General features: G+C 35.6%; 1 protein-coding gene across 2 annotated transcripts; it reads left to right on the forward strand.

Annotated features, from left to right (window-relative positions):
* Positions 1 to 3,497: 3,497 nt before the first annotated feature.
* Positions 3,498 to 25,280, forward strand: LOC122041288 (protein ALWAYS EARLY 3-like). 2 transcript variants are annotated; one of them, XM_042600927.1, is made up of 20 exons: positions 3,498 to 3,777; positions 4,552 to 4,676; positions 6,798 to 6,896; positions 7,027 to 7,089; positions 8,280 to 8,357; positions 9,327 to 9,561; positions 11,295 to 11,578; positions 11,656 to 12,007; positions 13,401 to 13,484; positions 14,766 to 15,052; positions 15,177 to 15,233; positions 15,573 to 15,890; positions 15,970 to 16,148; positions 16,213 to 16,495; positions 17,862 to 18,101; positions 18,180 to 18,344; positions 22,535 to 22,675; positions 22,761 to 22,976; positions 23,165 to 23,428; positions 24,789 to 25,280. In XM_042600927.1, exons 2-20 carry the CDS (start codon positions 4,572 to 4,574, stop codon positions 24,984 to 24,986), a joined length of 3,648 nt encoding a protein of 1,215 aa, XP_042456861.1. In that variant the 5' UTR covers positions 3,498 to 3,777; positions 4,552 to 4,571; the 3' UTR covers positions 24,987 to 25,280. The 2 variants fall into 2 exon arrangements, with proteins under 2 accessions (XP_042456861.1, XP_042456862.1); XM_042600928.1 differs by having other exon boundaries at positions 3,499 to 3,777; positions 9,372 to 9,561.

Here is a 25,280-nt window from a genome sequence, read left to right on the forward strand (position 1 = left end):
ACCTGTTGGTATGTCATGCCTAGCATCTAGTCACTCCCTTGACCTGCTAGGACTCCCTTACCAAGTGTCCGGTCAATCCCTTTGACCCACTTAGACTTTTCTCTGTGCCAAGTATCCGGTCAATCCCTTTGACCTACTTGGACTTTTCTTTCATGCCAAGTATCCAGTCAATCCTTTGACCTACTTGGATTTTCCAGCACCAGATGTCCGATCATCCTTGATCCATCTGGATTTTCCTTCCTGGCTTCACTCACGGGACTTTCACCTAGCTTCACTCACTAGGGTTTTCCATCCGCCAGCTTCACTCACTAGGACTTTCACCAGCTTCACTCACTAGGGTTTTCCATCCGCCTAGCTTCACTCACTAGGACTTTCACCGGCTTCACTCACCAGGATTTCCATCCGCCTAGCTTCACTCACTAGGACTTTCACCCCTGCTTCACTCACAGTGACTTGCTTCACTCACTAGCTTCCGGCTTCACTCACCGGGACTTTCATGCCTAGCTTCACTCACTAGGTCTTTCATTTTGCCTAACATCCCAGTTAGGACTTCCCAGTCAAGTATCCAGTCAACCTTGACCTACTTGACTCTTCTTCAATCAATATCTTATTGTCAAATATCTAAACCCAAACCAAGACTCAGCTTGGTTACCCAGGTCAACCTTGACCTGAGGGATATTGCACCAACAATCTCCCCCTTTTTGATGTTTGACAATACCACAATAACACTTACAATCCCATATGTAAGTTAGGCTAATCCCATAGCCTCCTTCTTCATGCCACTAGGTAATGAAAGCATAAATTAAGCTCTTCATTCTCCCCCTAAGAGGGCAAACTCCCTCTAGGTAATGAAAGCCTAACTTACTCCCTTTCATAAGTCCTTTCTTCACGTACAGTCAAGATAAACTGATACCTAATTACACTACGACTTTCTAATGATTTGTTCCTTTCCATTTTGGTCGTGAGCTACTGTTTATAATTTATAAGGTACTGATAACATCATCTTCTGCATGTGGCACCACATACTATGTTATCTACAGTATAAATTAATTGAACAACTACAACTAAATGTAGACAATTTGACCAAATGTGATTCTTTATTCATAATGAATGTTTACAAAGCTTAGGCTTTCATTATACACTCCAACAGTACGTGTCAATCAAGGCCTTTTTTCTTTTTGCCTATGATGCCATGCCTGCTGTTACTTCACTCGATCAAGGGGGATAAACTACTGTATATCATTTTTTTCGATGCTACTTAGACTTGAATGAACCAACCGGATTTGTTCAATCTCCTGGCGAGTGCTGCTTCATTGACCTGTGCTTCCTACGCCTGCCCGTGAGTCAATTGCTCTTGGTTTTGGCACTCTAAGAGAGAGGAGGGGGAATACCGTCAATCCACTCTGCTATAGGCTATTTAGCTAACCTTTTAGAAAAATGTCTTAAATAAGAGAAGAAAGCATCAAATAATCCAGTTCTCTAATATTAACCGGGTATAAGGTGGAGTCATTTTTAATTTTTTTTTATTATTTTGAGAAAAGTAATAATTTTTACCACATTCAACAACACATTGCAAGAACTAAGGAAATGTTAGTTCGTTCCTAGGAATAGGAATCGGAATGAGAATCATTGTATTGTGGAATGAGAATGAGTATGAGCATGAATATCACTTTTAAAAGTAATGTTTTATTAGTTGCATATTTTCTATTGGAATAAATCAAAATTTCCTTTTTTACTCTTAAAGGAAAATAAGAAAAAAAATTAGATGTGAGAGAAAGATGAATGTGAGAGAAAAATATGATGAGAGAGAAAGTATGATGAGAGAGAAAATGTGATGAGAAAGAATGAAGAGAGAGAATGTGTGATGAGAGAAAATGAGAAAAGAGAGTGTGATAGGAGAGAGCATGATGAGAGAGAAAATATGATGGGAGAGGATGAAGAGAGAGAAAATGTAATGAGAAAAAAATAAGGAGAGAGAGTGTGATGAGAGAGATTGAGAAAAGAGAAAGTATGGTGAGAGAGAAAGTATGATGAGAGAGAAAGTATGATGAGAAAAAAAGAGAACAGTGAGTGTGATGGGAGAGAGATTGAGGAGAGAGAAAATATGATGAGGGAGGAAGTATGATGAGAGAGAAAGTGTGTTGAAGAAAAAAAGGAGAGAGTGTGACAAGAGAGATTGAGGAGAGAGAAAGTGTGATAAGAGCGAAAGTGTGATGAGAAAAAAAAAGAAAAGAGAGTGTGATGGGAGAGATTGAGAAGAGAGAAAGTATGATGAGAAAAAAAGAAGGAAGAGAGTGCGATGGAAGAGATTGAGGAGAGAGAAAGTATGATGAGAGAGAAAATGTAATGAGAAAAAAAAGAAAGAGAGTGTGATAGGAGAGATTAAGGAGAGAGAAATTGTGCAAAAATATGATGAGAGAGAAAAAGAAGAGAGAAGTGGTATGAAAGAAAAAATAAATAAATATATTTTGATATTTAATATTAAGGGAGCAAATTTTAGTTTTAGGTTAAGGGTATTTTTGGAATAAGGGAATATTTTGATTGATGAAAATAGGGTAATGACTTATTGAAGGGGAGATATATGGGAATGAGTTATTATCCAATTTCAATGATTCATTCCCTTATTTGTATTCCTATTCCTATAATCCAAACATTAACAATGACAATCAATGATTCTCATTCCTATTTCCCACTCCTATTCTCCTAAATCAAACGCCCCTTAATTAACTCTAGATAGTGGATTTTTCCACATTCAACAAGACATAGCTTCGAGATATTGATATCAAACTACTAATAGAAAACTTAATTTTTTTTATTGAATATGTAATTAATTTTAAATTCGCTAGCACAATCAGACGGTGAATATAGTGACAAGGGTTTTGGCCTCCCAAAAGTTAAATCCTGAATCCGCCCTTGCCGTTAAACACCGACTTGCTAAGAGTCGATTCAATGAAAGCCCATCCGATTGGAGAAGCTAGATCTAATTGCAACTGATACAGTTGGTACGATCTCATGTGAGTTAACCCATCCCTCGATCTCAAACCGGATCACATACATTGTCTTGTTACCTAGCCCACGATGCCTTGTGAAGAGCCGGGCAAAGTCTCTCGAAGAACGGTAGTGCTTGTAGGGGAGGCTCCGGTGCGAGAGGTCAACAGTCTCGCGTGCCTTCGCCGAAACGACTAAACGACCACGCCAGTTTGACATTCAAAATCGTTACCGCTTTCCTTTAATTTCGTCGCGAACTCAGCTCTCAAACGAACCATCCTACTCACTGAGACCATTGGATGGCCGTGCCATGTGTCTTTACCGCATTGCCAAATTCGAGCAAGGTGGATGGTGGGTGCGAAGTTGTGGTACGAAATGATTTCTCGATTGTTTGAACCAGTTGCAAGTGGCAGCAGCAACAGCAGCAGATCTTTTGAAATAATCACGAGCCCGCACGAATCTTAAAGCTACCCATCACCGTCCATACCCTATTGTTTTTTTGCCTTTATTTCCTTTCCCCCTTCCCTCCCCGTCTCGCTCTCGCACCCGCCGATTCCATCGAAGAGAAGCAAAGCGGAGGAGAGCGGAAAGGAGGCGCTGCTCGCCTCGCGCATCGCCGCCAGCCGTCGCCTGCCCCGCCCTGCCGCCGGAGAAGCCGTTCCGTTCGCCCTACGAGCCTCGAGAGCTCCTCGCTGCTTCCCTCGCCCCTATCTCTCCGGGTGTGCCCAAAGGTTTGCTCGAATTTGGCCGTGTCTCGATCTCGTGGCTGTCGTCGCAGAAGTCGGAAGTGTAAGTGAAGATCCCTCGTGGATTTCATATTTCGTATGCTCTCACTTCGGATCACGTCTCTGAGGTCTTAATTGATACCGTATTCGACTCCTGTTCCTTTCCCCAAACTTCCTTCGATGTTCTCGCCCGCTACCAGCGCCCCAAAATTTTGTTTCCCTTTGAAAAAGATTTAATTTTCTCTCTTCTTTTTTTTTTGCCTTATCTTTAGACTATTTGAATTGCTCTCGGAATTGTTTTTCTGATAGATCAGCGTGGCGAAGTTTCGTTTTTGTTGCTATTCCCGAGCTGCTCGCCTGTCATTGCTGATATTTTTGTTTGCTTTTGGTACTATATATTGTCAGTAGCATACTATGTGGAGGCTCTGGACTCTGAACTTCATGTCGTTCTCTTCTCTATGTTATTCATATGTGACTTATCGGTTGTGATATGTGTACCCTTTTTTTTTTTCTCTCTCTCTTGAATCAGTTTTGTATCACTGGATTTCGTTTTATTTATTTTATATGTATATTAAATTGCTTTTTCCGTGGTTTTTACCTCCTCAAAATAAGGTTTTTGATTTGTCTTATTGGCAAGATGATTTACTCCTCCAATTATTCACATCGTTATGCATTTGTTTTCTTTAATCAAAGCCTAGTTTAATTTGAAGCTGTTTTCAGTTAGAATGCCCATTTCAAATGGAAATGTGTCTACTCTTGAATCACTTACATAACATTTACCTTGCTAATGTAAGGCACTTTGAATGAACCTTATTATGTATCTACTGATGATGTTCAGGGGCAACAGAAGAAATTTCAATGGCTTCAACCAGAAAATTGAGAAATGTGAACAGGAACTTTGCTAAGGATTTCGAAGAGTGGCCTGAGAAGGATGAGACACATCCAAAGCAAAGCCGGCAACGAGTAAGTTTTCTCTCCTTTCCTTGTTCTGCAGCTCATTGTTTAGTTCAATAGATCTGCTTCATCAGTTAGATGGTTTGTCACTATCTGATCAAATCACTATCCTCAAAATGTCACTTTCAAATGCTTTTATAAATTTAATAGAAAAAGTGAAGCAAGTTATAGAAACAGAATGTGATTCAATATGAATAGCCTAATATCATGGCATGGAAGATTTTGTTCATTTGCAAAGTCACTGGAAAACATCTTTTCTCCTATAATTTTAGTTACATGGTACTTATTTTTACTTGCATGTGGCAAATTCATCACTTCCTCAAGGATCATATCTTGAGGGATTTCAAAATTACTTCTTCTCCATGATAAGAGCAAGATCAGTTAATTCTCTTTGAGACACTCTCCTGGATTTCATATATCTTAAGATGTATCTCTTGGAATACTTTCCTATATTTTCCCTTCTTGCATCATAAGATGACTCCTGATAGTTGTATCTTTTTGAGTGAAAAATGACCACAGGACTCTAAATTTCATGCACGAGTTGTAAAACTCAATATATCATGATGCATTCATGCTGCAAAAGGTGATATCGCTCACTCCAAGCGACCCAGTATCATTGGTTCCACGGCTAAATACACACAGGTAAATCAGGTAACAAGCAGACCCCCATGTGGGAGGGCATTTTCCATGGCTTTGCCTTGATTCAACCCTTGTCTCATGCTGCAAATCTGCCACATGGTTACCGGTTCGGCTATGCCTTGGAGGCTATTGAGGATGCATTCATGTTTCTTGGATCCAAGACCAAATAGTTTGTACTACTTAATAGTTGAAATGATAGAAAAAACAGAAATCGTGTAGAGGATATGATAAGATAACAAATCATGATAAATAAGTCTTAGCATAGCCCCTATCTTTCTCCCCATTTGACAAACAACAAAATGACCAAAGAGATATCATGCTAACATGAATAAAAATTCACATAAATAACAAAATCATAGCATGATCGCAAGTATAGAAACATCATATATAACATGATCAAAGAAATGATATCAAAATTAGCAACAAATGACACACAACCATAAATTTCACCATACAAGCATAAATGAAATAAGATTGCACATAAAAAAAAAGTCCAAGTGGTCATAAGCATTTAAAACATGAAAGTTTCAATGCTGAAAATAAAGTGTGTGTAGCACATCTCACAGAAAATATCCAATACAATCAGAGATGAGACTGAATGAAGTCAAGACAGAGATGTGGAGCAACTCCCAGTGAACAAGACAATTATTTACAATAGCTGCTTTGATTGCCTCCCCCATTTGATTCAATAAAAATCTCTTCTAGCATTATCTGAATATTCTCTTGTTTCACTCAGGTCATATCAAATTGAGCAAATATTTCTTTCATTTTCTCTTTGATACATGAAAGGCAACTGTTAACTTCCTTGGTCTGGGAATATATAAATCTAAGATCAAATAATTTGTACTTCTTAATAATTGAAATTAGAGCAATAGAATGGAAATTAATGGCATTAGCCAAACCGAGTTCAGGCAATGGAATGGGCACTTTTTGCAATCAGAGCAGATGAGGAAGTTTTTGCATTTCACCACCTCCCTCACTTATCCCCTCATTACTTAAAGTTGGTTGTGATGGGCAAATTGATTATGTTTGCTGATGAAGTTTTTATATAATCTTTCCTAGTGAATATTGTATAGCCCTTAGTTTCTTCTAGCTATTCACAAGAGGCACCTAACCTAGCATCAACCACTCATGTCTAGGAAGAAACCCGAGTTGAGAATTTCCCATGTTATTGAGGAACCAAGACTAAACAATTTTGTATGGATCCCACTTCACTGTTAGATATATGTTGGCGTTATAGCAAAGGCATCAGCGAGCTACAACCTTGAATTTTATGAGAAATGAAGAAGGTTACTAAGTAATTGAGAGATATTCTACTAATTCTAGAAAAATAACAGCTATTGCATTTTGCAAATAAGAATGTTGTGGGAAATGGAATTTTATTAAATACTTCATAAATATTGTATTTTTTTTGGCAACTCTGTTTGCAATTTAATTTAGTTTGGCAGTTTGTCAGTTATTAAGCTATCATGTGACATCTTGAAAATGCAGAAAAGGAAGTTGTCTGATATGCTAGGTTCTCGATGGAGCAAGGATGAACTTGAACATTTCTATGAAAATTACCGTAAGTATGGGAAAGATTGGAAAAAGGTATGCACTTTTCCCTCTCTGAAACAGTAGAAGAATCGTAATATCATGCAACTGTGATCAGCTGAGTTGTGGTATCCTTTGAATGTTTTATGATCTCTTGGATGTAACATGTCTCATATTTGATTTCCAGGTTGCTGGTAGCTTACGTAACAGAACATCAGATATGTCAGAAGCTCTTTACAACATGAACAAAGTATTACTTCTTGATTTCCTCTTGCTAAAAGTGAAAATCCATCATGCATTTGCACTTCTATAATAATATTCTGCATTTAAATTGTTTAGACAAGCAATCTGTCTGTCTCGTATTGTACTATTAATTGTCATAGATTTATTGTCTACCAAACCTGGACAATCATTTCAATTTAGGTCTCATGTTGTTTAGATTGCCATTGGTCTGGTCCTTAAAGTTAATTCCCATTTCCATTTTATATTTTCTAACTTTGCATGTTGAATTTCTTGTCGTGAGGCTTCTGCTGCCGCTATAAATATCCTTTAAGAACTCACAATATGTTCTGGCAGCATAGCCTGTTGGAATCATTTTTTCTAATCATCCATAGACTTGATTTTCTTGATTTAAGGCAACATTTTGGGATAGAACTGTCATAGTATCTTATATGAGTATAGCCTCATTGTTATTATTTCCGTCACATCTGTATAAAGAAAAATTTGGTGTCACACAAGATAACAAGTTTCTGTTTATTGATCTAAGGTAGCTGAGAAAATTTGGATTCATTTTGACTTCACACCTACTGAACTTTTTAAGGAACAATTAGAAAAATATTTTTATCTTTTACCAGAATCTGACTAGTGGATTTCTTTTCATCTTAGAAAATAAAGATCATGTTGTATGGTTGCACAAAGCTATATTGAATCCCACTGTTGTATTTGTTTGTCTAAGCTGCCCATGCTTTTAATGTCGGCTTTTCAGTTTTCTGCAATGACTGAAAACAAAAAACATAACATCATTCATCTCAGATATAAAATTTAGTAATAAAACTAGTTGAAATCGACTAGAGAATGAAACTGAAACTAAATTCCACAATTTTTCAGTTTGGTTAGAACTTGTAACACGATTTATCTTTATCGTTCTTATTGAAAACTCAATGCACAAGATGCTTCCATCCCTCTCATCAATTTTTGCAGGAGGATGTAGGCTATTGACTGCCATTTTTTTAGAAAAGTTCTATTTAATAATAAGCAATCAATGGCTTTAGTTGGAATTGGTTCTTTCTTTCTTCTTCTTTTTTTTTTTTTTTTTTTGAAATACAACTGATTCTTTTGACATTCATTTTTTTCTCTATTATATTTTGTATTATTATACATAGAGAAAGACAGTGTACTACAGGTTATGTTGGTTAATCTTTAACATTTTTTATGGATCAGGCATATTTATCCCTTCCAGAAGGAACAGCGACTGCAGCTGGATTGACTGCAATGATGATTGATCACTACAATAATCTGGTAAGCTTGAAGATTTTATCATGTAATTTTAAATTAACTGGTAATTAGAGACTGACTGTGTAGGTGATACTCACTGAAAATTGTGAACCTGACTCAAGGAGTAACATAGCATCATATTATCATTCAACTTGACAACCTGATACAGCATATTTAGAATCAAATGCCTTGATTATTCTATTTCTTAATGAAATGATTGATAAAAATGTCATTTAACTAATTAACTAGTCATCAACAAATGATCTTACTTCAAACAAAACCAACAATCATTAGAGAACTCTCAACATTCTTTTTCCATCAGTGATTGCTGTAATTATCCAATGTCTAGGAGTATTATGTTTCTGACTGAATCCTGGAATCATTGTTCTTCGTAGAAACCATTGATTTTGCTGTCTTTAATGACCAGTTTTTTTCTTAAATGATAAGATTGCAGCTCTTTTTGCTGCAAGCAGACTAGGCATAGATGGTTTCTACTTTTCCCTTATATAAGAAGAATAACTGCTTTTGAATCATAGTCTTGAATTTCATTAGCCTTTGATAAAACAAAGGTCTTGAAAGTGATTTTATATAAAGGGATTATATTCACATTGAATGCTATGCCATATTTCTCTCCTGAAGCACCTGTTATTATTATCATCATTTGTAAAAAGTGGAAAAGTGTGGGTTGGAGGCTACGAGACAACATTATATATCTACATATAAACATTATATACCTATATATACACATATATATTTGTCTCATGATTTCATCACAGCTTCTCCTCTCTGTCTCTTGTTTTGTTTCTTGTTTTTGTTGGATCTTCATGAAATATGCCTTCGTATTTTGCTGGTCCTGTTTTTTGTGTACCATGCAGTTGAAATAGTGTTTTCTTTGCTGTTTTTGTTTGGTTGCCTCAATCTTTTGTAGATTCTGTAAAGTTTTTATTATGACTTCTCAGTTCTTGAACTCTGCTCATTTTACCATGCATTCAGTTTGTTGGCCTCTGTGATCTAAAGCCAATAACCATCAATAAACAGGAAGGAAACAATAGTGATCAAGAAAGAAATGATGTAGCAAGAACATCTCAAAAGCCTCAGAAGCGTGGCCGGGGGAAATTTCGGCTTAACTCCAAAGGTTCTGATGGGTACTCTCCTGATAGGTTGCAAAATCAATCAGTGTCATCAAGATATGGATGCCTATCTTTGTTGAAGAAGAAGCGTTCTGGAGGTAAATTTCATGCTTTCAGAAATTGTTCTATATTAGCTCAATGTATTTTTTTCATCCATTAAGCATCAGCAATTTAATTAAAATGGAGTTTCAGCATGCTGTTTTTCCTCAAAAAAGATAGCTGGGAGAGAAAATATTTGCCAAAGTATTTCCAACCAGGGATTTGGCTTCTTCTAGTCACCTCTAAAATCTCTAAAGAGTATTCATTTTCATTTTTTGTGACTTATTCACTTAGATACACCCACACACCCACATATATTTAAGTGCAAAAGTATGATTGTACTTTTCTGAGTAATTAAGTAATGCTTTAGGATTTTCACATTGCCTCGTAATACGTTGCGAGTGACAAATCAAATATCATGTCAATTATGTTGCTCCGATAATTTAGCTTGAATGTAGGATTAGGGAGATATGTTGTCCATAACTGCATTAAGTGAAAGCTCAAAAATAATGCCCACAAAATCTAGAAATCTTAACATATAGATAACATAGTTACATTAGCAAAGATCCTTACATTTTAAGAGTTTTGTTTTACTCCTATTTTACGACAAACATATAAATTGGGTCAATTTTCATTAACCAACAACAACAACAAAAGGCAGCTTGGTGTTCGAAGCTTCCGCCAATGTGGGATCCCGGGGAAGGGTTGGATCACATTGGATTTATCATATACAACTTTATCTTGTATTGCAAGAAGCTGATTCTGCGACTTGAACTTGTGACTACAAGGTCACACATCAACAACTCTATTGTTGCGCCAAGACTCTCCTTTTAACCAACAACAACAACAAAAAAACCAAAAGTTCTCTATAAATGTAGGTCTCATTGAGTGAGAAGAATTTTTTGGTGTATAAAACACTTTATATCTGAATGCCCTATTCTAATAACTGCAGTTTTTCCATCTCATGCTTCTATATTTTCTGTATAAAAAACCTTATGTTTGTGAGGGAGAAAGTCTACTTTCTTCTCTATCTTTTTTAAAAGGAAGTGTTGAAGAATATACTTCCACAGAAATCACCTTTGGAATTTGGGTTTTATCTTTTATGAGGATCAGAGAAATTACATCAAGAGGACTAGGATATGTTAGAGTCAAAATGTGGTGCCAAATGCGCAAGCATTAATATTGATGAATATTTGTTCATTATAATATCTATTACATGAAGAATAACGAGAAAATGACAAAAATATGATGAATATTTTTATGTCTCTAATTTGTATGTATGTCTTGATGCACATGTCTTTTGAAATGCAAGTATTAAAGTCTTCCACTTCCTAAATTATACCTGTCGAGCACAATGTAAGTCAACAATTAATTTGACTAACCTTCCAAAGTTTTGCTGTCTTTCTTTTCTTACATTGACCACTATCATTAATAGGTGTTTCAGAATCTTGGATGCTTTCTGTCGAAATATGGTTATTTCAGAAATTACCCTTCTGAACCTACCAAACAAGGTTTTCTTTATCATATCCTATGGATAGAGACTATGAGTTATTGCACCAAAAACAAATGCTTCTATCATGGACTGCTTAATGAAAATTGTACCCTTAAGGAAACTTCTGTAAACAAAATCTCACACTTGTGATATAGGAAATAGGCGAATGGACTTGCTTGCTTTCTTGTTTTATGCTTGATTTTTCAAGTCATCATGTGTACCTGATTCCTTTTTGCATGGGAGCATTCCTATGACTTTTTTTTTCATTAGATGAATTAAATCGATTTTAAATATTTGTAGATCTATTTTCTGGCAATCAGCCTCGAGCTGTTGGAAAAAGGACTCCTCGTGTTCCTGTTTCAAATCTGTATCTCAAAGATGACAAGGAAAGACCAACATATATGAGTAAACAGTCTTCGATGGCAGAAGTCGATTCTATTGATGATGAAGGTGCTCATGTTGCAGCTATAGCTTTGACAGAGGTTTTGCGAGGAGGTGGCTATGGCTCTCCACAAGTGTCTCTAACACCTGGAAGGAGGGTCAACCATTCAAATTCTTCTACAATTAAAAGTACTGAACAAAAGGTAGTTGGTGCTTGTATTGTCCATCTTGCTGCTTTGGTTTTGCATTCATTTTGAATCAGTCTCTTTTATGAATCTAGAGTGCTGAAATGGAGAAAGACAGGTCCAAATTAATCAGTGTTCAAATGGACGGTGAATGTCATGAAGCTAGTTTAGGTAGTAGGGAAGCTGAGAATTTATATTTTAATAGAGACGGCAATGAAGGTGAAGGAACTGTTGGAGCTCCAAAAAGGTTGAAGAAACATCAAGGAAAAAGATCAAGGAACCTAGATATGGAAATCTTTCAAATTGATGATGATAGGGAGGCATGCAGTGGTACCGAGGAAGGATCAAGTGTCAAGAAAATAAAAAATGAACAAGACATGGAGATTAGAGACAGTAAACCCACTAGTGGATCATCAAAGAAAAGAAGCCGACAACTCTTTTTTGGAGGTTCCGGTCAAACTGCCCTTGTTTGTCTTTCTATATACTATCATTGTTCGAGACAGTTATCCATTTCCTTAGTTGGGTTCATGAGTCTGAACATTCTCTAAATTAACATTAATATAGGTGTTTTATAGGTTGACATATTAGAAATTGCAACAGTATGTTTCTACTTTATATTTTGATTGCTGTTGTACTAATGCATTCGTTGATAAATTGAATATTAGGCTCTATGTTAATAATATTAAATTGATTTGAATATTACTGGTAATATAGTCTTGCATAGAGCCCATTGAATGGACAAGATTCATTTAGCCGATACCAAACTGTTGGAATAAACATGATATCATTATTGTAATGAATTGAAATGGTGCAGATGATTATGATACATTATACATGCTTATCTACCTTCCTTGAACTAAGAATGTCTTTAATGTTTGCTTGACCATGCCTCATCCATGTATGAAAGTCTTGGTTCATGCCTATCCTAAGACGTCTGCCTTTTTGATTGGAGCCATGTTGAGTGATAGTCTTAACTCAATATTATGAGAGTTCCTGCATTTTACTCTGGGTGGATCTGAATCAGAGAGTACATATGACCTTCTCTAACGGTCGATTTACTTGGACTAGAAGTAAGGGGGTGGGAGGGGGAAGGATTACAAAATCATAGATAGTGTACTCTATCATGTTGTACATCTTTTGTGTCACTTTCCCTCCTCCCCTCAGATCTTCCATCTAAGTAAACAGACCTTAAATGATGCTGACAGAGGATATAGCCATTTGCTGCTATCCTAGGCCACTGGATGATATCAAGGACTCTTCTGGAGAATTCTTCGTCTTCTTTTCTATCTCCACCTCTCATTTACTTTTCTCTTCCTGCTACCACCTCCTCCTCCCCCTCTCCTTCTCTTCCATATTAGTTCACACTTCACAATACTTTATTCACTATTGTTTGGCTGTAGTCTGAATATAGGGATGTGACAATGCATACTAACATATTTATCTAGTGGCCATGACCCATAAGCATGTGAGTTCATTTTTTTTTTTTTTTCGTTTCAAATGAAATTTTGTTATAAGTCAAAACCCACATTGTATCATTAGGAATCAACATGATAAATACTAACTCGATGAAAATGCCTTTTTTGATTTTTTTGTTATTTATAAATTTAGAAGTATCAACAAGTAAAGCTTACATCTTTTGCTACAAGTCTTCAAGTAAAATCTTTCTGTTGTTAACATTGCTACAAAGTCATCACGTAAAATCTTTCTGTTGCTAACTTTAGGTATAGTACTCATTCCAACATTTGTGTTGCGTCCCGTTTCTTCCTTTAATTTCGTTTTTTATCATTTGATGCTATGCTAGTTGGTAATGGACATTCACCCATATGGTTTTTGTTGGCAGATGAGAACACTGCCCTGGATGCTTTGCAGACACTAGCAGATTTGTCTGTTAACATTTTGCTGCCATCGTCTGCTGTTCAAGCTGGTCAGTTTCCAAACTTTGGCCTTTCCCTTTCATTTTCTCTCTAACAAACTGCATGTTTACCTTAACAATTTAATATATTATGCTTAAATTAGTTGAAAATATTTATCCATAGATTGAATTGAATTACTTTTATGGGTTTGCATGTAACTCCAATCATTGTTTTTTAATGTAATGGAATCCATTGGTTTATCACTTTTGTTGAAGAATGTGGTATTCGTACATAACAATGCAATGTGCTTCTAGGGATATGGACCACTATTTGAGTTATCCAGTAGGAGTATTTGACGATCCATTCAAAAACATAGATGGATGACACTGTTTGTTTCTGGAGTCTGGTTGTTTCTCTTGTTCCAAATACCTGTCAATCCATAATTCCTCTAGGCATATTCTCTCTGGAAGTATGGACGGGAAAAGAAGGATATAAGCACATCTTTCTCTCAATTTGGATATCTTGGTGGTCTTTGAGTGATGCCAGAGTATGTAGATGAGAAGTTTTCCATGGATTGAACTACCAAGGAAGTTAGCCTTTGTTTGTCGATGCCCACTAAAAGACTTGTGTCCAATTTAGATGAATTCACTCGTACTGAAGTTTATGCATAACCCAGCAGTACCGAAAAAGAGGCAGGGCATTTCTTTTTTTTTTTTAAATCTTTGATCACGATGTGTCCCCAAAGCACAGTAGATGTAAATTCTCCATTTGAAGCAAGAGTGACAAGGTTAAATCCTCCCAATTGTGTTGTTATAAAGATTTGAACCCCGACCTTTGGTGAAACTCTGGAGATGTAGCTTGCCTACCACTAGACCAAGCAATTGTTGATGGTAGGGTAGAACAATTTCAATGTGCACAAACTGATAATGGTCTTAGTAAAAGATTATGCCCCAACTTGCCATATTGAATGGATTGGATGCCATTTGGGATGGTGTCATCGACATGGTCATGAATTAGGGCCATTTTGGTTATTGTGCGCACAGATCTGACATGGAACTACCACAACATTTGGTCCTTGCTCATTCAGTTCCTACTTATTTTTTATTTCATATATTATGTGCTCTCTAAGTATAATATTAGACATGATGACTCATTGGCATCCTTTTAGCTTCCTACTTTGCACACTTGAAATCTTGCTTCTCACCTTTACTTATTTAGTCTAATCTAATTCAAATGTACGTACACCTATATATCTATAGAGGATTCATATCCATTTGTTTCTTGTGCATTTTCTTGAATTTCATTTTTACTGATGGATCATTATGTTTCTTGTGTGTCTTTTTTATGTGTAGAATCATCTGCCAAGGTTCAAGAAGAACAAAAAAATATGGATATGGATGAGAAGCCTAATATATCTGAATTGTTACCCTTAAATTACCATAGAGATAAGGCTAAAGTTTCAGGGAAAAGGGAGCGACGGAATCCTTCAAGTGTTGGTTCTGACATGCCTTCCAGGAAAAGCTCTAAATCTTCAAAGAGCTCACAGCCTGATGCAAAAGCTATTGCTGACATGAATCTTCAAGCCCAACAATGCATTGGTTTAACAGAGAAAAGAAAACCAAAAATGTTTGCTTCAAAAGTATGAGATCTGTCATCATTTAAGTATTTTCATATTTATCTGATTTATTCAGTTAATAATAGTTTAAGTTTCTTTTTGATGCAAAATGTGTTATTCTCTTTCCTTATTTATTTACCATTTGCAGATTCCATGTCTTGATTTCTTAAATGACCCTCAGAAAAGTGAATCACAGAGGATGGAGGTAATTTGCCTTTCTTCAGCTTTTTGTTTTTCAATACTTTTTTTTTTATTTCTAAATCTTCAAAGTTATATATATATATATATATATATATATATATATATATATATATATATATATATATATATATTGTGCCTTCTGCATCAAACATATATGCAATATATGCAGTACCAAGCAAATTAGATATCTGCTCACCTATATATCATTATCATTCTCATCATCAAACTACCATGTTAGTCATGACTATTTGAGGTTGATTACATAGATGCCTCCACTCCTGTGTCTATATTTTTGCTGAAATTGTATGATTTGTATTTATGCTGTCATAACCATGTTCATTAGGTTTCTGCTGAAGAAGGAAAAAGATTCATCGTAAAGGGTAAACGAGTAAGTCAAGTTGTTCCAGTGGTTAGGCAAGACAAGTTTGTTAAACCATCAGAGAACTCTTCTCCGGTTGATGCTGGAAGAACTGCTATTCACTTAAGTGAAACAGTGGCTCATGCTGCCACTGAAAACCAAGGTAAATTGCTTAAGACACAGAGAAATCGTCGCAAGATAAGCCTGGTAAAAGCATTGGCCTGGAAGGATTTTAAACCAAATGGTGTGGCCGATCATCCTGATAAACTCTCTCATGCCACCAGCAGCACTTTTGAGCTTAAGGTACTTGTATACTCTTGGTCAATATATTCTTTTTACAAATATTACTCCTAGAAATAATGTTCTATTTATTTCATTTCAGGGAAAACTTTCTCATTGTCTGTCATCTAAAATTCTGCGGAGATGGTGTATGTTTGAGTGGTTTTACAGTGCTATTGATTATCCATGGTTTGCCAAAAGTGAGTTTGTGGAGTATTTGAATCATGTGAGGTTAGGACACATACCTAGATTAACTCGTGTGGAGTGGGGTGTCATACGAAGGTTTGTCTTAAACTGACTCTCTTTATTTGGATTGCAGTCTATAACCTTTTTATTCAAATTTCAGTTCTCTTGGAAAACCACGGCGATTCTCTGAACAATTTTTGAAGGAAGAAAGAGAGAAGCTTGAGCAGTATAGAGAATCAGTTAGGGCACACTATACTGATCTTCGAGCTGGTCTTAGAGAAGGTCTTCCTCCAGACCTAGCTCGCCCTTTATCAGTAGGTCAACGGGTCGTTGCTTGTCACCCTAAAACACGAGAATTTCATGATGGAAGTGTTTTGACCGCTGACCAGAGTAGATGCAGGATTCAATTTGATCGTCCTGAGTTAGGCGTTGAATTTGTTATGGTAATTCGTCACTGCATTTTCTATTGGTTAATTAACATTATTTATCTAGTCTGTTTTGATAAATTGCTGTCTCTTTCTTTTTTTTTTCTGCTGATTGGCTTGAGTTGCAGACTATATAAACTTTAAAAGTATGTTTCTTAGTCACTGCAAAATAATTTTCTACTTTCCTGCTTCAACATAGCTTGGACTGATGGATGAAATCTTTTTTTTTCTTCTGAAAATGATTGGTTTGAGGCTTTTCATCCTTTTATTGAACATGCTTGAAATTGGTAGTAGGTGAATTAGTACTGCTATTCCTGCCTTATTATTGACAACTATTTGCTATTGCTGATAAAATGTTCTTTTCCCTGCAACTCAAAAGTCTCAAATCAAGATGTCAATTTGCTATCGTGCTGTATCAGCATCATGGAACATCATATTCTTGTGACTTGGATTGTGCTGATGATATACTGCCCAAGTGCCTAGCATATAGGACATTTATAACTCTGGTGTAATCTGCGGTTCATTCATTTTCAAGTGATTATCAGCTCACATTCCATCAATTTCTAACTCATCATCATTTTGTGGCCATACCACCAGTTGACCTCATCTTTTTCTCTTTCAATCCCCTCGACTGCACGATTTTTCTCCATTTTACTAGTCAATTTTTTATCCTCCAATTTCTTTTTCTACCATTGGTTCAGTCATAATTTCTCTAATTCTGTAAGATATATCCATTCAATCTGTACCTCTTCCTCACATAGGTTGATATTATTTTCAATGAGAAATATTATTTTTTAGAATTCATGTGAGGATGGATGTGCCTTTTGCACTGTGTTGGAAAGATACACTTCACTGTCCTCATAGGCTCAGTATGTCACTCAACCATTATAGAACTATATCATTATCAATGAATTTCCGAGAAGTTTAATTATTAGCTACATTATTCACTACTATAGCTAATAATAGTTATATGAATTGATGCTGTTTAGGAGAATTATCTAGCAAAACGTCATCATTACTCATCATTAAATGACTCATTATCACATTTCTCACTTTCCTCACTCTTTATGTAATCGGCTGCATGCTAGTTTCACCAAACCATTTTTTATTTGACTAATTTTGACTCAAGCTATTTGATTGACTCAAGCTATTTGATTGACTCAAGCACATAAGCATGTGAATATTGACTTTCCTAAATGCCTCATGTGGTCACATACAGAGCATTATTTTATATGAAGTACGCTAAATGGTTTTTTCATGCATATACTTGTCTGGCCGCTTAGAGTGTTTTTTTAAATCTCTTCTCATAGACATAATTCTTTACCCTCAATAGGGATAACACTGACTCTTGAATGGCATGCATCTATTCTTTCTTATTTTTCAGGATATTGACTGCATGCCACTGAATCCCTTTGTAAACATTCCTGAAGCATTGAGAAGGAATATTGGTCTCAGCAGACATAGCAATAGTTTGAAGGATCTAAAACTAGACGATTGTACCAAGGATTGGCGAACTGGAAGTTCTATGAGACTTAATCCTAATGAGAGTTTTGACATTGGTGGTGGGAGCTCCCCTACTTCTGCTACTAGTTATCAAATGAATACACTAATGAAACAGGCCAAGGTTACCCCTTTTCACTATATCTGTTCTATAATCTGAAGCATTCTAGAAGGCTAGTGAGTGACAATGAACTTCTGGCAGGGGGACACATTAGATGCCATTGTGCAAGCTAAAGCTACTGTAAATCAAGTTGCTGTTGCAGCACAGCAGGCCATGTATCATCAACCCTGTTCTCTATCACAAATTCAGGAAAGAGAAGCTGATATAAGAGCTCTTGCTGAATTATCACGTGCTCTTGATAAAAAGGTTATCTCGATTCTTTGTATGTTTGTTCAGTTCTCAATACTATAGTCATTCTATTATGATTCAGATTCAATAATTTAAGTGGCATGACTTGAAACAATTCCTTCTCGGCCTCTTATTATATTCTAAATGTGAAGGCACACTATTTACTTTTCAATCCTTGGCAAGCAACTAAAAGAGAGTATATACACAATTTTTTTTTGATCCATCTTATGATGAATTTAACGGTTGTGGTAATGATATTACAGCTTACTCAGAATATTTAGTCACTCTTCATGCTGCCCTAGATATACATCACTATAACCCAGATATGTGGTATAGTTGCGGCATGGTTGGAGCTAGTGGAAGTAATTCAAGTGTTGTTACAACATTAAGTAAAAAATGTGAACGTTCAAGTTGCCTCATCTCATGGTGAACTTGGCTGATTCTTTCATTCTATAAGATAAAAATATCCAATAGATTTGGACATTAACCTGGATTTCCAGAATTGGGTAGCAAGCACACAAGAATAAATGATACTTGCATGATGGAGAAGAAATCCATTAGTCAGAGCATGTCTAAGTTTTCCACTTTAATTGATATAGATAGCATGGTATTCAATTTCCAAAAGTCCATCCCTAGTATCCTACCTCCAATTTGTTTTCTATGAAATTTCTAGTTTGGATCTATATTAACAACTACTACAAGTGATGATGATATTGATTCTTTCATGCAAGAAGTAGTGAGGACTATATGGGATAACATTGATACACGATAGTTAGTCATCACCAACATAAATGAGTATCATCAACTTTTTACTCTACCAAAATAGTAAGGTTATATTTCACAAGTTTAATAGACGCTTATACATATATAGTCTAATAGATAGTGTAGTGTAAGAAATTGTTGTAAAACACAATGCGGATAGTTGTTTATTAACAGCAATACCAACTTTAAGAAGGCTTAGGAGCTCCTAGAGTAAACACATCCTAGATCGACAAACTTAATCTTTAAAGAAGATAGGCATTACCAACATAAATGAGTATCATCAACTTCTTACTCTTCCATAATAGTAAGGTTATATTTCACAAGTTTAATAGACGCTTATACATATATAGTCTAATAGATAGTGCAGTGTAAGAAATTGTTGTAAAACACAATGCGGATAGTTGTTTATTAACAGCAATACCAACTTTAAGAAGGCTTAGGAGCTCCTAGAGTAAACACATCCTAGATCAACAAACTTAATCTTTAAAGAAGATAGGCATTACCAACATAAATGAGTATCATCAACTTCTTACTCTACCATAATAGTAAGGTTATATTTCACAAGTTTAATAGACGCTTGTGCATATATAGATAGTGTAGTGTAAGAAATTGTTGTAAAACACAATGCGGATAGTTGTTGTTTATTAACAACAATACCAACTTTAAGAAGGCTTAAGGAGCTCCTAGAGTAAACACATCTTAGATTGACAAACTTAATCATTAAAGAAGATAGTGAAAATGAGACAATTGTTAATTAGTTTCATTGTAACTATCATTATAGATTAATGAAGAACTTGGTTTCATAGGGGATTCTGTGACCTTGTGCTATTAGGCTTTTAACTTCCTGCTATTAAAGTCATTCTTCCAGAAAAAAAGGTTGAATTAAAGGTAATATTGTAGCGTGTGAAACTTGTTGATATGCTAGGACCATTGGGGGCAAGGAAGCCAATCACGTTATTTTATGTGGCACATTTTTGAAGAGGCATGGCAGGAAATTTACTATTTTAGTATTGAAACCTAATACTACCGGATACAAGTAATGTCTTTCATGCTACAGGTAGTATATTATGTCAACACTCAACATGATTTGACACATTCACGTGTTAAAAAAAAATAAATTCAAATGTTTGATTAATGATAATGAAGATTCTTGTTATATCTATAAAAAAAATTTCCAATTCATTGACTATCTAACTGTAGTGAAAGAAAATTAAGTAGTAAAACCATCTAAATTCATCTCAATATGCTTTTATAGATGGAGAATTGTCATGGACTGGTACAAAACATAATTAATTTAATATAGTATCCAACTGCTATTCATTGAATATTTGCCATAGTTTTGACGCTGGCTGGCAACCTAATGCAACCCTCCTCCTTTATCCGGGCTTAGGGAAACAAGGTATTGAATGACTTACAAAATTATTTAACATGATATTGAAAACGAAAAAAATATCTGATCAATGGAGGATAAATACTCTAGTTCCCTTATATAAGAACAATGGAGATGTACAAAATTGTGCAAACTATAGGGGTATTAAACTAATGAGTCATACTATGAAACTTTAGGAAAAAGTAATAGAAAAAAGATTAAGGAAGGAGACCACAGTGACAGAAAATCAATTTGGGTTCATGCCTGAAAGGTCGACAATAAAAGTTATACATCTTCTTAGGCAATTAATTGAAAAATATCGGGAGCAAAAACAAGATCTACATATAGTACACTTAGAAAAAGTTTATGATAGAGTCCCAAGAGAAATTATATGGAGAATTTTAGAAAAGAGAGGTGCTAGCGTAACATATATTGAACTAATTAAGGATATGTATGAGAATGTAACGACCGGAGTAAAGACTTCAGGCGGAGTAACTGAAACATTTCCAATAAAGATAGGGTTACATCAAGGATCAACTCTAAGTCTTTATCTTTTTACACTAATTATGGACGAACTCACCACATTCAAGACACAGTACTGTGGTGCATGTTGTTTGCAGATGATATTATTTTGGTAGATGAAACACGTGAAGGAGTAAATGCTAAATTAGAATCTTGGAGGGAAACACTAGAAGGGAAAGGTTTAGCAATATATGGAATTTAAGTTTAACAATATTAGAAGTAATGAAACAATTGTTAAGATAGGAGAGGACGAGTTGCCCGGAACTAAGAGATTTAAATATTTAGGATCATTTTTGCAAAACGATGGAGGGATTGAGAGAGATGTTTTACATAGAATACAAGCAGGATGGGTGAAATGGAGGGGAGCGTCGAGTGTTTTATGTGATCGTAAAGTACCTCTTAAACTTAAAGGTAAGTTCTATAAAATCGCAGTTAGACCTGTTATGTTATATAGAGCTGAATGTTGGGCTATGACTTGAGCACATGAGCAGAAGATAAGAGTTGCAGAGATGAAGATGTTAAGGTGGATGTGTGGACATACGAGGATGGACAAAATAAGAAATGAGAGCATTAGAGAGAAAGTCGGAGTTGTTTCTATTGAGGAAAAACTCCGAGAGACACGTTTAAAATAGTATGGACATGTACTTAGACGATCAATAAATGCTCCAGTTAGGCGATGTGAAACTATGATAAACATGCATATCAAACGAGGAAGAGGAAGACCAAAAAAGACTTGGTTAGCGACAATAAAACAAGATAAAATTTATTTAAATATAGATGATGATATAATAGGAGATAGAGCTCAATGGCGTAAAAGGATTCATACAACCGACCCCACCTAGTAGGAAAAGACTTGGTGGTGGTTGTTGTTGTTGTTGTTGTATCCAACTGCTACCTTTTATGTTAGAAGTAAAAAAGTTGAGTAAAAGAGGATATAAAGGAATAAAATTCATTTAAATTCACTTTGATATTTTTAAATGCTTAAATACATTTTAAAGTGTTGATTGTCAACACGACCAAATACAATCAAGTTTTAATTGAATTGATTATCTAATTTTGCTTTTTAGAAGCAAATAAGCGAATTAGAAAATGATTAAAGGGGAAATTCATTTGAATTCACATAGGCATGCTTCAACGCATGCTAAAGTGTGCTATATGTTAGCATGGCAAAATATTAAATTCAAACCATTTCAGCTAGGGACTGAAACTCCAACAAGGAACAAATAATGCTGTCTTAGTTTATTACCCTTGATTCTGATGTCCATTCAAAATTTTTAGTTTTCAATGTTTGAATAGAACCAAAATGACATAAAGCCAATATGATAATTTGGATGCCATTGTAAGCACATTCTATAAATATGTTACCATTTCTCATCTAGAATCATAATGACCACCTGACATTGTAGTTGAATAATTATATTTAATTGTAAATTATCTACCTGATTCTGGCTTGTCACAATTCCTGTACTGGAAGCTCATCCAAATTCCAATTCATTTCTTAACATGTACTAGCTTTTAGTAATTATGAATTTAATGGGCTCTGATGCATTCACAGGAAGCTCTTTTGAAGGAATTGAGGAATATGAACGAAGAAGTATCTGAAAAGCAACAGGATGGTGACACCATAAAAGATTTGGAGCATTTCAGAAGGCAGTATGCTATGGTGCTTATTCAGCTACGTGATGCTAATGATCAGGTCAGATTTTTGCAAAATCTTAATCTAATTGGCATGCTGATTTTGGAATTTCTTTAAACTGAATTTTAGCCTCTTCGGGCTTTAGGTTGCTTCTGCTTTGCTCTCTTTAAGACAGCGTAATACGTACCATGGTAACTCAATGCCTTCATGGAATAGGCCAATGGAAAATTCTGGATCTGTTGGACTTCCAGAAACTTACAATTCATCTGCTATTCTCAATCAAGAATTTGGATCTCATGTAGTGGAAATTGTTGAATCTTCAAAGCGAAAAGCAAGGACGATGGTTGACGCAGCAGTCAAGGTATTTTGATGCTTTAATGTGCACTGTTCCTTCGTGGCCTCTTTTTTCTTGGTAGTAGGTTGGCTTCATCACATATTTTATCATCTAGATGTTTGTCCAACTTCAATTGAACTATTTTTCATCTTTGTGGCCTAGCCACTAGTTTCTCCTTTCAAGTTTCTACTGATATTCTTTGATTTGTTTCCCAGGCAATGTGCACACTTAAGGAAGGAGAAGATGCCTTCAATAAAATTGGAATGGCTTTAGATTTAGCAAATAATTCTGTTTCTAGTATGGGTGCTGTACAAGGGCCTCCTAATTCTGGACATAGCAACGCTGGCAATCCAGAGCATACAGGAAGGATATTTGACTTAGCAACAGTTAGTCCAAAGTCCAATCATTCATCCGATGCTGATCCTCAAATTCCTTCTGAGCTAATATCGTCATGTGTATCTACCCTGTTTATGATCCAGGTAAATTTTGTTGGCAGTATCTAAAAAATATTTTCTTTTTCTTATTGCCACTTGTTTGCCTAGATTGTAGAATACATCAAGTTTTCACCTAACGCAAACAAAAATCAGGATTTAATTTTCTTTCATTTCTTGTCTAATAATTTTAGTATTTCTTTCTGTATGTTGTTTCTAGCAGACTTAATCCACACTAAAATGAGGTTTGGAAGATTGATTTATTGTAAGACATCTAAAAGTTCGCCTGCCATTGTTTCATATTCCATCAGTGATAAAATGTTTGCTCCCCTATTCTATTCTCTCTTGTGAAGTTGCTGATTGAGGCATGCACACATTTGATATTGTTTATTGACCCTTTTATGAGATATTGTTGAGTATCAAAAGTGGGTTATTGTTTCTTCATTCGATATTGTTGACACTATCAGGAACAACCCTTAAGGGAATATTTTAGATAAGAAGTAACTCTTAGTTTCTATAGCTAGGACAACTGGCGATGACGACCATAGGATGCAGTTGCTAAGGTCATGTTTCGAGATTTGCCTTGGTAGAAAAGATTTGCAGATGGAGGCTCAGTTCCTCAATGTTGTCGCTAAGCTATTGTGTTTGGTATAAATCTTTTCTTTTAAAAAAATCCTTAGCAGATGACGTTTTCACTCATTTCTGCTGCAACCATCCATGTCGACATAAAACTACAAACTTGATGGCATATCAGGTATACGTCGACACGATTAATCATTCACGAATTGCAATGTTGTATAAAGCTGATGCAAAACTTAAAATTGACCAGATCTGAAACAACTCTCGTAATCAAGAGAATATTTAGATAGTAACCCTTAGTTGTTGCCATGATTACTCATATCTGCACCAATTATATTACAATCCAACCATCGTCCAAACATTTTCTTATTTTTAACAGGATGGCACCGCATGTACTTCAACAAAATTAATGATACCTAATGCTGGTTTAGGACAAGATTTCCCACCTAATTTTGGAGGTAAACATCCCCCCTTGTTCGCCGAGCATAGTTTATGCACACTCAAAAGCCAACCTCTAGGATATTCATCCCATTTGTATTCGAACCCTGATTCTTTTATTGCTCCTTTGAGTGCTTTACTTCTACATCACATCCGTAATTGTAGGGGCTAGGGGTAGGTTATATTCGAGACACATTTAAAGTTTTACGTATAAAATTGATAAGAAATTCAAAATTCATCGCATTTGAATCGATCCCGTAGTTTCTTTGCTGTATTTCCATACCAACTCATCTATTAAATATTTTCTGCTCCTCAATAAAATTCTCCTAATACTTTCATAATGATTGTTCAATTCAAATTGTATGCCCATAATTTGCATTTGCTTGTGCAGATCTGTACAGAGAGACAGTACCCACCTGCCGAGATTGCCCAGATTCTCGATTCTGCTCTTGCGAGTTTGCAACCGTGTTCTCCACACAACCTTCCGATCTACAGGGAGATCGAGACCTGCATGGGTATAATTAAAAACCAAATGTTGGCTTTGATACCGACCCCAAGCACTATCACACCGGAAATTACTACAGCTTAGAAGTTGCTCACTTCTGTCTATTTTCCCTGTGTAGCCAAGTGAACAATTTTAGTTTCTTCATGCTATTCATTTCCTTGTTGATGCTTCTCAAGCACAAATCTGCTTTACTCGATAGGTTTAGCAGTGAAGTTGATTCGTCATTTACGAATATGCTTCATAAACTTTTAACGTCTAAGCTAGCAAATCATTTACGAACATCCTTTTTGTAAATCTCTATTGTGTTTTCCTGACTACTTTTTGTACCCTCCTACTTGGCTTTGTGAGTTTTATGTGCTATGAAAGCTTTTGTTCAAA

The sequence above is a fragment of the Zingiber officinale genome, chromosome 2A, assembly GCF_018446385.1.
Source record: "Zingiber officinale cultivar Zhangliang chromosome 2A, Zo_v1.1, whole genome shotgun sequence".
Classification (NCBI taxonomy): domain Eukaryota; kingdom Viridiplantae; phylum Streptophyta; class Magnoliopsida; order Zingiberales; family Zingiberaceae; genus Zingiber; species Zingiber officinale.

Excerpts from the sequence above, each read along its gene's own strand:
- LOC122041288 (XM_042600927.1), top strand. The coding sequence starts at position 4,572 with ATGGCTTCAACCAGAAAATTGAGAAATGTGAACAGGAACTTTGCTAAG. Across the intron at positions 6,897-7,026 it reads ATGGGAAAGATTGGAAAAAG|GTTGCTGGTAGCTTACGTAA; the intron begins GTATGCACTTTT and ends TTTGATTTCCAG. Across the intron at positions 22,977-23,164 it reads TGGTTGACGCAGCAGTCAAG|GCAATGTGCACACTTAAGGA; the intron begins GTATTTTGATGC and ends TTTGTTTCCCAG.